This window comes from Adiantum capillus-veneris, chromosome 18, assembly GCF_014529385.1.
Source record: "Adiantum capillus-veneris isolate H3 chromosome 18, ASM1452938v2, whole genome shotgun sequence".
Classification (NCBI taxonomy): domain Eukaryota; kingdom Viridiplantae; phylum Streptophyta; class Polypodiopsida; order Polypodiales; family Pteridaceae; genus Adiantum; species Adiantum capillus-veneris.
Window position 1 is genome coordinate 73,325,462 of NC_140948.1, and position 17,064 is coordinate 73,342,525.

A 17,064-nucleotide genomic window follows, 5' to 3' on the forward strand; every position below is an offset into this window, starting at 1 on the left:
GACTCGAATGTCGAGTATAGAAGAAAGCACAAAATGAGCACGTGACAAGGGTTTATATACATAAGGCCGTCCGTACGACAACCATTGTACGCAGGCCACGTGGCACGTGTGCATGGCTGACACGTGTCACTAACGGTCATATATCGGATATATATAAAGCTTGGTCTCAAATTTTAAAAATGTTGCACGTTCACTTGTCGCATACGACGCGAGATATCGTCTATTTTTGTGTAATCCTTTCGTCTCGCACAATCTCATCTTTGCAAATTGCACATTGGTGGACCCTATCACTTCTTGTTTGTGTTGTCTCGTACGACGCAAAGGGAAGAAGTTCCAAAGGTTGGGTCCAACGCCTATCGCGTCGTTTGGTGTTGTTTTACGGTTTTGTGTGGCTTTGTCCTGCACGACGCGCAGGGAAGCAATTCCAAAGGCTAGGTCCAGCGTCTATCGCGTCGTTTGGTCTGTTTGGTGTTTGTGTGGCTTTGTCCCGCACGACGTGCAGGAGGCATTTCCAAAGCTTGGGTCACGCGCATATCGCGTGGTCCGGTTTCGTTTTTCTGTGGTACATTGGCACTAGTACATTTGCAAACGTTGGACGTATTTCTGTATCCTGTACCTAGCTTCACCTGTCGACTTTTCCTCTACCATGATTGAAGGCCGGGAGGAGATTTTGGAGGAGAGTCCAAGTGAGAAACTATTGGTGGTTGTGATGGATGGTGGTGACATGGAGGTGTACACCAAAGCATATGAAATATTCAATCTTGTGTTTGATCTTGCAGCTTTGTTAGACCATTTGAAAGACTTCTTGGCAGAAGAATTCAAAGAGTTTGAAGAAGCAGTTGAAGGCAAGTGTTTGGTTTTAGATGGGAAGGCTTATTGTCATCTAACCGAATATACTATAAACTCAATTGAGAAGAGCAAAGTAACAAGGAGGTTTGGAAGATTTTCTAAGAAGACTTCCTTTGTTTGTCCACCTACCATTTTTTGTCAATTACATTTGAAACCTTGTAACCTTGTTCCAAAAGAAGTTGCTCTTCTTTTCTTTTTGTTCCTTAAAGTTGACATGCAAGGCAAAGCTGATGAAGTGAAAGAGACAGATGAGGCGACAAATAAAAATGTTTCCACAGTTTTGCAGCTTGAGAAAAGTGAAATTCTAGAAGAGGAGGAAGTTGATGTTGCAGCTGAGGAGCAAGAGAGTGCAAATTTTGATGTTACTCAATTTAGAGCTAGTAGTGTCATTGATGAGCCAACAGATGAGGTAGAGGTATCTGAAGCTTCCCTTACTATTCCAAACCTTCCCTACTTTTTTATCAATGGGAAAGAGTATATTCCTCTCCATCATATCCAGTGTTTGCTTAATATGAGGGAGGACTACTGTATTGCAACCATTTCTGAAGCTTCTGAGGTGGCCAAAGATTTTATTGACACAGAAGAAGAGTCAAAAGAGGAGTTTTTGGCACTTGATCTTCATACATCCAATAAAGATTTTTTGCCTGCTCCTGATGCACTTGCTCTATGCATGAGAAGAGTGGAAGAGGAAAAACCTTCCCTCAAAGATGAGGATTTTGAGAAGAGGCTTGTTGAGCTTGGCATCCAATCTTTTGGCAGAGACTTTAAGCTGAAAAAAATTGGAAAGGAAGTTGACATAAGAGAGATGACCGGATCATGCAATCTCCTTCAAGAAAAAGTCATTGCCGAAGATGAATTGCAAAAGGTGATCTCTCTACTGAAATCTTTCTTTTTTTTCAAGTTAGTTTTAATTACTCATTGTCTTGTTTTGCAGATTGAACTCCTTGACAATGACAATTTTCTTGGGAGAGCTAAAGGCTCGAGAGGGAAAGCAATAGAGGGCTCTTCAAGAAGGGATGCCTCCTCTCTCATGCACTACATGTCTACATTGGATAGTGCCACCTTCTGTGCTTTCCACATGCAGTATTCTGAAGATCCTGAGTTGCCAATGTTTGCATTGAAGATATTGTCATGGTTTTTAGGGTACACTCCCCTTCAAATCAATGCAAACAAGAGTATGCTACTTGAGAGAGCAGCAACACTTCGAATGTTTGGATATGCTGCAGGATTCAATGTCTCAAGAGCAGGATACTTTCTTTGCTACTCTAGCTATGCAGTAGCAGCTGAGGAGACAAATGTCAACCTTCTTGGGGGCTATAAAAGAAGAAAGTTTTTGAGATAATAGGGATGACATGCCTGGAGATATAAAAAAAATCAAAAACTGATGTAAATTTGACAATTTTTTGCACCAAAATATCTTTTTTGAATTTGGATCTCTTTAGAAAGATTCAGTACAAAGTTTCAAAGTGAAGCATTAATCTCAGATCTGTGGTTGAACAGCATGGTTGTTTGATCTCATCCGTTATAATTGCCTCCTATAGAACCAGTTGAATAATTCCTTTAGTGCATTGCTCCTTTTTTGTCCACCTCCTTTTCTCGTACATTTGAAAAAAGAAGTCCTCGCTTGATAGTGAGATTTTTTCATTCCCTGAGTATTCCATGTTGCAAGGGGTCCTTGTTTTGCAAAATATGGTCCATGCAAGTACAGAATATGCTAAAAAAAAAAAAAAAGTTAGTTGAACTCAATAGGATGCAAAGTAAAATACTATCCAGACTTTAGAAAGTAATTGAATACTCACCAAGTAATATGTGACGTCTTTTGCTCCCCAAGCATCTGTAATAGCAGTTATTAAAAGCTTTATTGTCTTTTTAAAGTCATCTGCATAAGTAGCAGAGCTAACTTGTTGTCTCAAAACTTTCAAAAAATTGTCGAGCTTCTTCCACACTTCCATGCGTTTGTTGGCTACATTTGGTCTACTTTTGACATTGGTTGTTATAACACAAAGATCCTTCCAGCAGTTCCACATAGCATCAACTTGTTTCTTGTCATGGTTACTAAAAAATCTTATGGCTTTTGCTCCACCCATTGAAACATCTTGCAAAACATCACCGGTTCCTTTTGAAAGAGTGGGATCTTTTTTTAGATGCACTTGACCACCATGAAAACCCATTTGAGAGAGCAAAGCCTCGCATTTTTCTATGCACTCGTCTGTAAGTTTAGTTGGCTTAATAGAATATGCATAGTCAAGATGGAGTCGAAGCAATTTGTCCAAGATTCTAATCTCTGCATGCATCGTGCATATATGTACATTTTTTAAATCTATTGTTAGAATTGGATCCCAAATCATAGAAGACGATGGGTAGTCGATGACATTAACACTATTCTTCGATGGTGCTTTTCCAATCTCGTGTTCTGCAAGCCATCCTTTTGTTCCAGTGCTTGCCATGCAATATAGACATGGATACTTGATATTGGCACCTCCACATACACAAAACATGCACTTTAATGCTTTTAGGTCGGCACTCAAGTGCCATTCTACAAAAAAGTCACCCATGCCATCTACACAGAGTTTTTCACCTGCATTTTGGTCCTGTATAACAGAAGAGATATCGGTCTGCAAAAACAGCCATTTCAATGTATCGTGATTTTCTACTAGTATTTGAGCTGCTCCGATCCACCAAAGTTCCATTTCTGATTGAGTTTTGTGGTATGGGGAATCAAGCTTACCCTGGCTATAGTCCAATGCTCTATTCATAAGGGATATGGATACTCTTTCCATTTTTTGACATTTTTGAATTTGAGCTTCATCCAATTTTAGAACAAATATAAGTTTTCCTTCACAATCTACTTCTTGCATATTATAGTATCTCACCATAGCAGATTGAACATTTTTTATACTCATCCAAATGTTATTAAAAACATTATACTCAAAAGAAGATTTTTTTTTCTGTTTTTCATATGACATCGTTCCTTCTATATGATAGTACTCTCCAAAATGTTCGGGTATTTTTTCGTTTAATAGAGTCCTAACTTTCCCAACATTATGAGGCCTAGGCAACCCAAAAGCTTTAATTTTGTAATACTTTAAAACCTGAAACCAGGTTTTAAAGATGGCCCTGTAACCCCTTCTACTCACCCCCACTGTGTCACAAACTTCTTGCATTTGAGAAGGTTGGACCAGTAAACCCATATCTTTCAGTAAACTTTGAAATACCAATTTTTTCTGAGTTTGATTTTCAGGAAGTTTCAAAAGTTTAAGAATATCACTTTTGTTCATTACCTCATTCAAAAATCTCACCCTTTCTTAACCATTGGACATATCAAATCCTAAAAGACTAGTCACATGTTCTCTAGTAATCTTTAATCTTTTTTTTCTTTGTCCAGAACCTTCTGTTAAGTTTACTATATCTTTCATTCGTTTTACTTGTGCTCTTAATCCTATTGGAGTTTCTTTTAAAGTCTGAAGTTGGTGATTTTCTTGTTTTAGAGATGCTATTTGGTTTTCAAGTTCTAAAATTCTTACTGCATTTGAAGACAAAACAGTTTTGAGATATTGAATGTAATGTGTATGATCAATGTGTAAATGAGATAACCTAGAACTATATCCTAGTAAGCCATCAACCCCATCACCAACAAATCTCATCAAATCATGAGGTGTGTTAAAAGATGGATACCTTCTAGTGCTAGGATCCGGTGGATACAAGCTCCCATCTGTCCATATATCAATGTGTTTCTTTCCCTCGTTGCGAAGTTGTTGTGCTTCATTTGCAGTTGTAACTGGTCTTTGATAGACACTCCGCGTAGTAGCATATTCCTGGCTTAGCTAATGTTCAAGTGAAACTTGCGGTTATCACTAATGGAAGATGTATTAGTCATTGTAAGTAATGAAGGAGCAGAAAAGTATAATGAAAATAATGTAGCAGCAGAACAAGGTGCATCAGAGAAGAAGAGAAAAAGCTCGCGAAAGGTGAGAGAAAAAAGAGAGATTCAAAAGTGAAAACAACTATTTGCCGCTAAGTGAAGTAAATGAAAACAAATTTCGAGGTGAGCCACAAAGGAATGTGAAGAAAACGATATCTTTTTGAATATTTAGAGATATGTACTTAGATACGCTTTAGATTGTGTAGATATGCTTTAAATGACCAAAACGAACAAATTTGGAGCCGTTTTAACCACAAACGGCTCTGCTAATTAGTAATTTAACCAATTCCTTACACAGCCCTTTTTGAGTCGTTTTTGGTCCTAATGTTAATTGTGTCTATAAGGTAGAGGGTTTTGAACCATGTTTATAGGAAATTTTACTGGATTAATTGAATATGGTTATATTTTTGAGTTTTTATAACACCCTGTTACTTATATTTCAAAAGATATTTGACACATGTTTCATACCTATGAAACCTCAAACAGTTACATCATGATCAAACAGAGAATGAGGAACTTCTAATGTAGTAACATCACTTTTCAAAAGAAGAGAATGACATTGGGACGAGAAATTAACAACAGAGTCTTTAACCCAACAAACTGCAAGTTGCACACCGGAATCGTGAGACAACACATTGAATTCATTAGCTGGATGTCACGTGACACATCCCAACCCTATGTGTCCGTGGACAAGCTATACCACAGCAGGGTTCAGTCAAGTCTAGATTAGCAGTGATCTAGCACTTTTGTGAGTCTATTCGTAGACTGTGCATGCCCAGTCACTTAGCATAGATGCATATCCTTCGGTTGCACACAGCATGATCATCAGAATTCCCATCAGAATCCATTAGCATCAGTTAGGGGAATTTTCCAGTGCATTTAGCCTATTTTTCTATTTATTGGTATTTTTATTTATTATTTTTAAGTGACTTTCCAACAAAAGTAGGTAGGGCAATTTTGCTAAGTTAATATATAAGTAAACCCAAGTTAGCACTTTCTGGCAGAAGAGGCAGCAGGAGCTTTCCGCTCAACAGGCAACTTCTTAGCAGTACCCCCGTCAGCACCATCAGCACTTAGCTTGGCATCTCCATCCATTGGCGTTTCCAGGACCAGCCATTGCCATCCCTCAACCTCTCTTGCCTGGCGTTCTCTCTCCCAACTGGCAGCAGTCCCCAAGAGTCCACTAACGCTAGCATTGCATGATATTCAGCAGCGACTTCAGCCATTAAAAACGCACCATTAACCTACAGCCAACCAGCGTTTTACCATCAGTTCAGCCTCAGCAAAAACGCCAGCAACACCTCAGCTTTTCAGCGTTTTCTAGCAAGGAACCCACTGCCATTCCAGCGTTTCTCTCAGCCTTCAGTAATAGTAGAAACGCAGCCCAAGAATGTACAGCAGACCAACGTTTTGTCCTTTGCATGAACCCCGACGGAAGCAGCCTCACAGGTATAGAACATTAGCGTTTTCATCTTCAGCAGTAACCCCGACAAGAGCCATCATTTTCAGCCATAAGCACAGTAGTCAAGCAATCCATTTCAGCCCCGAAACAGTCCACAAATTTCAGCCAAAGAAAATCACAGATTCAGCCATCGAGTCGTCATCGCCATCGGTATAGTCCCATTGCATCAGTCCATTGCATTCGCATTGTACACCTTTGTGCAATCAAAGTAGACCACTCTCGCCGACGAGAGTGGGGCCTTCGAAGGAGGGTTTTACAACCTCTCGGGTGTCGTATCTCTTCTCTCTCCTTCTCTCAGTCTCATTCACTTCCACGCACAATATCCACTCACTTTGTTCGTGATCATAGCACTCTCCATAAGACGGAAAGCTCTCTCTTTCCCTAAGAACTAAAAGAAACCTTGAGCAATAAAGATCACTAATCTTGAGAAAATACAACATTCATTCCGCTGCACCTTACATTGGTATCAGAGCTTTGGAAGTGTTCTGCATTACTCAAGGAAAGAACCACAAGAATCTTTTTGCTTGTTGCGATCGCACGAACCCAAGTTTACTTTGGGCGTGGCGATTCCTAATCGTGTTTTGTTGAAGAGTGACAGGAATCCCAAGAAAGAAGGGCTTGTCCAGCCTCCCTTTGTGTCTCTTTTCACTCATTGAGAGCGGACCGTGCACTTAGCGGCCGGCCAATCGACGTGAGGTGGGAAAAAGCAACCTTGGTGTGAGCTCAAGGCCGCAAAGGGGTGCGCCCGCAGAAAAGGGTAGAACTCGGGTGAATAGAAGATCCTTCTCCAACGCGATTTGCAAGCAAAAGAAAACCTCAAGAACCTCAAGAACCAAGTTCCTCGTGAACTTCAGAACCAAAGATCCTAGTGCATGGTCGTCACCCGAAGCAGCATGGATACTTCGCATTCAGGTGATGAGCATGAGAGAGGCGACGAAGGATTCTCCCCACCAGGAGATTTTTCCAACCCTCCCCCTTCGCCATCTACGCCACGAGTTGTCCTCACTCCTATGGAGATGATGGTCAAGTCGATGTTCCTCCCCCTTCGCCATCTACGCCACGAGTTGTCCTCACTCCTATGGAGATGATGGTCAAGTCGATGTTGGACACGATGGCACAACAACAAGAAACGAATCGAGTTGCATTGGCACAACTCGCAAGCAAAGCAGAAGAACAAGCAACAAAGGACCGTGCACAAGAAGCCAAGGACCGCGAGCGCGATGAAAGAAACGCCACACTTGCCGCAAAACAAGAAGAAAATCGCCTTGCTCAGGAACGTGAGCGCATTGCTCTTGCCGCAAAACAAGAAGAAAATCGACTTGCTTTCGAACGCGAGCGTGATGAACGAGAGACTCAAAGGGAGATTCGTCATCAAGAATTTATTTCCCACATCCTAGCCTCGAAGACCGAACCACCCAAAGATCGTGGAAGTTCGTCAAGTGGCGCAAGCCACGACGCGGATTCCAACCATCCAGTTACAGAAAAGTTGACTTCCAGTAAGTATGACGGTAAGATGGATGCTACAGTTATTCATTCTTGGTTGCATCAATTTAATGCTTATTTTGCGACAACTAAGAAGACAGGAAATAGCAAAGTTTTGACGGTAGCTATGTACTTTGCCGGTGATGCCATTAATTGGTACCACGCATGGCAAGAGGCACGGCTAGCCGCGCACCTTGAGGCAGCCGACGATTTCACGCCCCTCTCTTTTAGTTGGGCTGATTTTCAAGACAAGCTCAAGGCGCGGTTTATGCCACCTCAGTACCTCGCACGATTGAAGGACGATTGGCGCGCTCTCAAGCAAAATGGTATGCCGGTTATGTTTTTTTCTAATCGTGTTTTGCAGCTAGGTACCCAACTACGCATGTCGGATGATGAGCGCAAAGAGGCTTTTCTCTTTGGATTGGACGAGTATATCAAGTACGACGTCGAGGTATTCGATCCAATCGATCTCAACAAGGCGGTAGCGATTGCTCTCGCACAGGAGATGAAGCACAACAAGGGAAAGCCTAAGGAGAACAAAACTTCCACAAGTACCTCGCAGACTTCTCAGAACCCGCAGAACGGTAAGAACGGTAAGATTGGTAAGAATGATAACTCTTCTAACCAATCTTCCAACAGTCTCTCATCAAAGAATTCTTCCAATGAATCTAAGGGTAAGGCTAACACAATTGCTAAACCTAAGCTTACTCCAGATGAAAAGGTAGCACAAGGAATTGTAGGAGGATACATCACGTTGGAAGAACAAAGCATTTATTCTAAGTAAGGTCGTTGTTTTCATTGTCACATTAAGGGTCACATAAAACGAACATGTTCTAAGCCTGAATCGAATGAATCTAAAGAACCCACAGTACCCACTACATCTGTCAATGCAATGAATGATAACACGGGTGTGCCCAAAGTTTCTCAGGACCCTCCTATTGATGATTCTCTCATTAAATGTTATGGTCGTACGTCGGGGCACCGTTTTGTCATATTGTTTGACCCAGGTAGTATGCATGATGTGATCAGCTCCTCTCTTGTTAAGAGAGCCTGCCTCGAAGTTAGTCTGAGATCTCCTATCGAGGTCTTTGGCTTTCGTCCCGGTATGGACGCTCTCATCACGGAGGAGTGCCTTGATGTGTTGTTTGCAATTCAATAGACTGCCTTCACTAGAAGATTTGTTGTTTCTCCTCTCTCAGGATGTGATATGATTTTAGGCATTAAATGGTTTCGTGATAATGACGCTCTCCTGAAATTTGCGGCTAACACTATAACTCTCAATGTCGACAGTGATTCTCCTATTGTCATTCATGGAGAGGACATTGCTCCTTCTCCATCTCTCATTGCTAATATGCAGGACAAGGTTGAAAGGATTCGGGATAAGGAGATTCTCTCAATCTCTTTTTCTCCACAGCATGACACACAGAATTTGCATGATTATGAGAAGCATGATGAATTGCATGATAATGATTTGCATGATGATTTGGATGAAAAAGACAAGCATGATGAATTGCATGAAGATGATGTGATTGTTCACTAGGATGATGTGTTAGTGGATGCTTTTCCTAGCAAAACTAACCTCGTTGTAGATTCGATCAATGACGAAGATCCGATCTTGGCTTTCGAGTCGAGATCCAAAGAACCCCCACAGGATGATTCGATCATTCAGGAAGAACCGATCTTGGCTCTCGAGCCTTGGTCCATAGAACCTTCACAGGAAGTATTGTATGTTCGCATGATTGATACACACGCATTGTTCGACTGTTTCATTCGTGATCGTTTCCTGTATTTTAGTCAGCATCGTTATGTGATCCCTTTTCCTAGGCATGACATATTGTATGTTGAGCACGTTTGTCTCATGGATGAGCACGAATGTATGCGGATTGTTCATGAAAAGTTGAAAAGTTTGTATGTCAGGAAGTCACATTCCATGTCTCTTCCTTGGCATGACACAGTTTCTGAAAGAGTACATGATAGTATGAGCACCAAGCATAGGCATTTCCATTGTGATTTGCCACAGTTGATTGATTTCGATCAAACCGAAAAGATTCGACCTCACTGTTTGCATGTGTTGGATGAACGGGTTGTCACTCCGTCTCTATGTTCATCCACATTGCATACACAGTCTTTAGAGAAGACAAGATTTTTTTCCTTCACTTTACATGGAATGGGTATGTTCATGGTTTTGTGTTGGAGATGGTTTCAGGAATTTTCAGCTAGATTCTTGAAGACGGAAGAAGCAGGACTCTAGACGAAGTTGAAGCATCAAAGGAGACACAGAAGACTTTGAGTCGCTTTCGGCGCGGCCCACAGAAGCAAGCATTGCAGACCTTTATGAAGTTCAAGTACCGCACGACCCACACATCAGAGTGGACCGGCGAAGAGTCCCTTCCAGGATTTCGGATGTTGTTGGCGATCTTCCTCGACGCCATACAGTTCGGTACCGGTACCTCACTTTGAAAAGGAGGGGATGTCACGTGACACATCCCAACCCTATGTGTCCGTGGACAAGCTATACCACAGCAGGGTTCAGTCAAGTCTAGATTAGCAGTGATCTAGCACTTTTGTGAGTCTATTCGTAGACTGTGCATGCCCAGTCACTTAGCATAGATGCATATCCTTCGGTTGCACACAGCATGATCATCAGAATTCCCATCAGAATCCATTAGCATCAGTTAGGGGAATTTTCCAGTGCATTTAGCCTATTTTCCTATTTATTGGTATTTTCATTTATTATTTTTAAGTGACTTTCCAACAAAAGTAGGTAGGGCAATTTTGCTAAGTTAATATATAAGTAAACCCAAGTTAGCACTTTCTGGCAGAAGAGGCAGCAGGAGCTTTCCGCTCAACAAGCAACTTCTTAGCAGTACCCCCGTCAGCACCATCAGCACTTAGCTTGGCATCTCCATCCATTGGCGTTTCCAAGACCAGCCATCTCCATCCCTCAACCTGTCACGAGGACGTGGCAACTGCTAACCTTAGTTGTTGGTTTCTTTCCAATGATTTTTGTTTAATTTTTGAGACCCTCTTTTTGAAGTTGCAAATGGTCGGACATTGTATGGCCAATGTGAATGGTAGTTTCACTCGCAGACGGGAAGTTGGTCGGCACTGGAATCCGTATGGTAAGAGGATGTCTAGGCTCAGAGCAAGATCATACAGGTCCCCCCCCGTCGCACTTAGCAAGTTGGTGGATACTAGGAAGTGAACTCAATAAAGGCATAAAGTCAAGGTGGGATCACCAACAGAAAGTATCCGACAGTTGGGCCACATTGCACTTTTGGATGCGGTCCCAATGAGGATAGATGGTCAGAAGACCAGCGGGAGCCCGACGGAAGCATCTCCTAAAAATTAGGGAACTGCTATTCTGGGCCGTGAAATGTGTTCGCGTCATTACCTTCGGTATGACCAAGGGAACATTTTAGTACTCTGCTGCAAAGTCAACTGATGCACAAGTTGAGAGATTTTTAAGCAGGAAACCCAATGCGGGGAAATTGCATGTATGAGTGCCAAGTGGCACTTTGTGGTCAATTTACCAAGTTTGGGAGAACAGAACCCGTAACTGACTTTCTGGAGCAGTTTTGGAGGCTGTTAACTTGGATTTTCAGCCATTTCTCTCCATTTTTGAGCTTCCCATGACTTTGTCTAGGTCCAAGGAGCTCATTTTCAGCATTGGAAGGCATCAGATGCGTGTTTACAGGGCTGTTTTGCTGCGTTTTCAGCGATACGCAGGTTTTGGCAGCCATGGAAATCTTCTCCTTTTTGCATCTATTTGTACACAGATGCATTACAGGTTAAGGGCAGAAGAGGGGGCGCTCGATTTATGCTGGGAGGATGCTTCATTGAGAGCCTGTCACAGGTTAAGAGCTATGGAGTGCTTTCTTTCCCTCTATGTACAGTATGGTGACGGGAGTGATGCCCCGCACGCTACATACTGCTCTCTCTTTCTTCCCTACGTGCAGTTATGTGATGCCCCACAAGAGGGCTACTCATTTGATTGATGTACAGTTGTGTGGGTTCATGCTTTTGTGCTGAGGCAAGAGCCTCCTTGAGCAGGAACAGGGGTAGCTAGCTGCTGCTCCAAAGCAGGCACTGGTGAGGGTCATAACCTCACCGTACAGGTGCAAAATCAGCGCTGTGTATGCGCTGTAAATTCACTGTTTTTCAGCCATACGGACGCCAGGATCATTGGGAATCGTGCCCCACTGGCAGAGGACAGTTAGGGGACTGTTTGGGGCTGAAAACAGGGCAAAAACCAGTAAATACAGCGTGCTGAATTTACTGTTTTTGGACAGGAATCAGAGGGTATACGACAATGTAAGCGAGTTCCAGCAGGGGAATTGGTTTCGCGCAAGTTTTGGGGTTGTTATGCTGCCGAAATTTGGCCAAATCAAATGGTATCTAGGTGGATACACGTGAAGGATTCCCAGGACCTTACCTTGTAATTTACCCTCCTAAAGAATAAAGAAATACCGAAAGGGGCGCCAATTTTGGGGCCTACAGGTTGTCGGCGTCTGCTCGGAGCATTCTAGCTTCCGAGCCGTGTGTGTGATTAAATGTTAATTCCCATTACAGGTTCTCTTTGCAAAGTGCTCTGTGTGTGTGTATAAAGTAAAGAATTTCGGGTGAAAGCCAACGCCTACCGCCCTACGGGCCGGTTTCACAACCTCTCTTGCCTGGCGTTTTCTCTCCCAATTGGCAGCAGCCCCCAAGAGTCCACTAACGCTAGCATTGCATGATATTCAGCAGTGACTTCAGCCATTAAAAACGCACCATTAACCTACAGCCAACCAGCGTTTTACCATCAGTTCAGCCTCAGCAAAAACGCCAGCAACACCTCAGCTTTTCAGCGTTTTCTAGCAAGGAACCCACTGCCATTCTGGCGTTTCTCTCAGCCTTCAGTTATAGCAGAAACGCAGCCCAAGAATGTACAACAGACCAGCGTTTTGTCCTTAGCATGAACCCTGACGGAAGCAGCCTCAGGTATAGAACATCAGCGTTTTCATCTTCAGGAGTAACCCCGACAAGAGCCATAATTTTCAGCCATAAGCACAGCAGTCAAGCAATCCATTTCAGCCCCGAAACAGTCCACGAATTTCAGCCAAAGAAAAGCACAGATTCAGCCATCGAGTCGTCGTCGTCATCGCCATCGGTATAGTCCCATTGCATCACTCCATTGCATTCGCATTGTACACCTTTGTGCAATCAAAGTAGACCACTCTCGCCGACGAGAGTGGGGCCTTCGGAGGAGGGTTTTACAACCTCTCTGGTGTCGTATCTCTTCTCTCTCCTTCTCTCAATCTCATTCACTTGCACGCACAATATCCACTCACTTTGTTTGTGATTATAGCACTTTCCATAAGACGGAAAGCTCTCTCTTTAGCCTAAGAACTAAAAGGAACCTTGAGCAATAAAGATCACTAATCTTGAGAAAATACAACATTCATTCCGCTGCACCTTACACTGAAAGCAGATTTACATCATAATTGGCGGTCAAGGAAGAAGGAGATCCCTCGACCACATGGTACACACCATGTCAAGTTCAAAGAAAACTGTATGCGATGCATAATCTATAGACAAAGAAGTTGTCTTATTGTAAAATGATGGCATGCCTAAAATAACATTTTGATATAGAAGTCCAAGACTTCGTGGTTACGTTGGTTTCGGAGGTCCAGTCGCGGCACAACCTCAGTTCATTGATCGCTCCTACGTTTCGCATAACGGAACACATACGGATGGTCTGCGGGTGACGTGTTGAGCTTAAGTGCCTGTACCACACGAGAAGAAATAAAATTATAAGTAGAGCCATTGTCGAATAAGAACTTCACAGCGTCGCCATTGATCTCTCCTTTAACGCGGAGAAGATCGTGCAGCCCTAATACAACCTTATTAATGCGACAAACGAGGTAACTATGTGCATTTACATGAATAATCTTTCAATAAAAAAAAGACAAAAGTACCTGGATTATCGACGATACTTATCGAGGTAGTCGTCGTTGCGGAGGTAGACCTCTTTTGTTTAGGAGTCAATGTCACAAGACGGGCACCACGTGCCAATAGAAAAGAATAGACTTAACAGACTTTTAGCACTTCAATAAAAACAGAACTAAGAGAGAGAGAGAGAGAGAGAGAGAGAGAGAGAGAGAGAGAGAGAGAGAGAGAGAGAGAGAGAGAGAGAGAGAGAGAGAGACGACACGCAACACGGAGTGGCGAAATTCCACCCGAGAGAGTATTGGCCCAAACCTTGGCGCCCCTTTCGGTATTTCTTTATATTGCATCAACACAGTACAAGCCGGTACTCCAGACTCTACACCTTCTCCATGAAGCATGCCAGAGAATGAGCCCTAACCTCATATTTAAAGGCCCTTGGCCTGAAAAGTAGTTACATTGAAAAGCCTTCAAAACTCAAAAGCTTCTGGTCCAAAAGCAATGCCAAAAAGCTGCCAACGTAATTTACGAAAATCCGTACAGCCTGCCATGTCATCAGCTAGTGCAAAACACCGAAATCCGTACAACCTGCCAGGTCATCAACCATCAAATTTTCGGAAATCTGCCACGTCATCAGCAGCTACAATTTCTTCAGTGTGTGTGTGTGTGTGTGTGTGTGTGTGTGTGGGTCCTGCTTTATTTTAATCCTTTGTCACTTGGGGCCCCATCGGACGCGGTCCCCATAAGTTGGTAGGACTTCTTCTTTTGTTACTTGTTCTTCTTAGGGTTTAGGCCCCTCAAGTTGACTCCATTCTTCAGGGCTTTGACACGTCAGCAGTTTGTTACATCTCCCCTTCTTGAAAGAGAGTAATCGTCCGCGATTACAGCATATCTACAAAACAACTCAAGTTAGCTCAACAATCTCCGAGGGACATTCCGAGGGACAATCAGTTTGCTCCTTTTGTTAAGGAGTTAGCTTCTCCTTTCGGCTCTTTTGATCAAGGAGTTAGCTTCTCCTTTCGTCCAGATCGGAACTCTTGATATTCCGGTGTAGTAAAATTAGCCATCAATCCAGACCGTACTGATCTTTCACGGGTGTCTTGATACACTAAAATTACCTACCTAGGCAATCTCATCCAATTAGGAATATTCAGTGGTTGGCACATCACAATGTAACACAAATGCTCACATATGCATGTTACAAGACATAGAAACATAAAGCCGCCGATGAACACTCCCTCTGCAAATAACCATCCAGGTCTGGCCCATGAGTTGTTCAACGACTCCCTCATCACTCCTCCCGCGAATAACCTAAAAAGGTCCAGGCCATGAGATATAGAGGCCTTTTACAACCAAACGCCCCCCAGACCGCAGCCTGCGTCGTTTGGAGGTGCTGAGAGTAATCACTACTCAGACTTCTTAATACTCCCCTCGTAAATAACCATACAAGTCCGGGCCATGAGTAAAAACAACAATACTCCCCCCGTAAATAACCACAAGGATCCGAGCCATGAGTAATAACAATACTTTTCAATCATTCAATACTCCTTTCGCAAATAACCACAAGGGTTCGGGCCATGAGTATGAACAAGCATTCTCAAACATCATTTCTCACCCTCCACTCGGGAGTAAAATCACCAATCATTGAAACCAGTGTTAAAACCAGAGTCAAAACCAGAGTCAAAACATTTCAAATCGGCACCAAAACAGGTTCAAAACAAATACCATCCATTTCAAACAAATTCCAAATAGGATCACCAAACAAGTTCTCAAAACATATTTCAAATTAAAAAAGCAATCGCGACATCGATCGAGCTCGAAAAGTTGGTTGACTTTCCATCCTGAAACCTGTACCAAAAAATTAGGGTTAGGTTCATTCCATAGGGTCGTAGCCGAGCACAGCATGGTCCATTAGCTTTTGGACAAACAGTGTTCTTTTGGCGGCGATGGTAGTTCCAAGATAGCAATCGTACTGGACCTCCAAGGTCATCTGCTTGTGAAGAGACATCTAATGAGAGATGTGGAGAAATTTCAAGTTATAATCTGCTAGGGTTTCCATGGCAAGCATTTCAAGATACCCCACTCTGCCAGAAGTTGCACTCCGAAGGAAGATGTCAAAAACCATACAACTTCGGGCAAAAATTTTCTTGAAAGCTTGCCAAGTCCTTGGAGTGTGCTGCTTGGTAGCTGTAGACATCAACATCTGCATGGCACTGCTTTTGAGAAAAACAGTGACTTGAAATAAATTTTGGATCCTTCTCTTGCAAGTGATCTTAATGACTTATGCCCTGTAAGACATGAGCAGTGAAAACGGAAGCGCGCCCAATGCGCGATGTAGTAAGGGTGGGAGTGGCTAGTAAGTCCGGGGTTGGAGCACGAAGCCAAAATTTCCAATGAACTTTGGAAGTGCGATCTTGCTCTGTCTGCTCTTTGGTAGGACCGGTATGCTTTCAGAAAAGCACACGCCTGATGCTCTGATACCACTGTCACAAGAAGGGCACCACGTGCCAATAGAAAAGAACAGATTGAACAGACTTTTAGCACTTCAATAAAAACAGAACTGAGAGAGAGAGATGGCACGCGACATTGGAGTGGTGAAATTCCACCCCAGAGTATTGGCCCCAAACCTTGGCGCCCCTTTCGGTATTTCTTTATATTGCATCAACATAGTACAAGCTGGTACTCCAGACTCTGCACCTTCTCCAGGAAGCATGCTAGAGAATGAGCCCTAACGTCATATTTAAAGGCCCTTGGCTTGAAAAGCAGTTACATTGAAAAGCCTTCAAAACTCAAAAGCTTCTGGTTCAAAAGCAATGCCAAAAAGCTGCCAGCGTAATTTACGGAAATCCATACAGCCTGCCACGTCATCAGCCAGCGCAAAACGCCGAAATTCGTACAACCTGCCACATCATCAACCAACGTAATTTTCAAAAATCTACCACGTCATCAGCAGCTACGCAATTTCTTCAGTGTGTGTGTGTGTGGGTCCTGCTTTATTTTAATCCTTTGTCACTTGGGGCCCCATCGGACGGGGTCCCATAAGTTGGTAGGACTTCTTCTTTTGTTACTTGTTCTTCTTAGGGTTTAGGCCCCTCGACTGGCCTCTGCAAGTTGACTCCATTCTTCAGGGCTTTGACACGTCAGCAGTTTGTTACATCTCTCCTTCTTGAAAGAGAGTAATCGTCCGCGATTACAGCATATCTGCAAAACAACTCAAGTTAGCTCAAAAATTTCCGAGGGACATTCCTAGGGACAATCAGTTTGCTCTTTTTGTTAAGGAGTTACCTTCTCCTTTTGGCTCTTTTGATCAAGGAGTTAGCTTCTCCTTTCGTCCAGATCGGAACTCTTGATATTCCGGCGTAGTAAAATTAGCCATCACATCCAGACCGTACTGATCTTTCATGGATGTCTTGATGCACTAAAA

General features: G+C 42.9%; 2 protein-coding genes across 2 annotated transcripts in view; both read left to right on the forward strand.

Annotated features, from left to right (window-relative positions):
• Positions 1 to 17,064, forward strand: part of LOC147435867 (tryptophan aminotransferase-related protein 3-like) — a 76,937-nt gene that overhangs the window by 11,747 nt on the left and 48,126 nt on the right. The gene's annotated exons all lie outside the window — the stretch shown is intronic.
• On the forward strand, positions 1,051 to 2,425 carry LOC147435869 (uncharacterized). Its single transcript, XM_086488061.1, has 2 exons — positions 1,051 to 1,714; positions 1,784 to 2,425. Exons 1-2 carry the CDS (start codon positions 1,064 to 1,066, stop codon positions 2,189 to 2,191), a joined length of 1,059 nt encoding a protein of 352 aa, XP_086344187.1. The 5' UTR covers positions 1,051 to 1,063; the 3' UTR covers positions 2,192 to 2,425.

Coding starts and splice junctions, on each gene's coding strand:
- LOC147435869 (XM_086488061.1), top strand. CDS start 1,064: ATGCAAGGCAAAGCTGATGAAGTGAAAGAGACAGATGAGGCGACAAAT. Junction 1,715..1,783: donor CCGAAGATGAATTGCAAAAG/GTGATCTCTCTA, acceptor CTTGTTTTGCAG/ATTGAACTCCTTGACAATGA.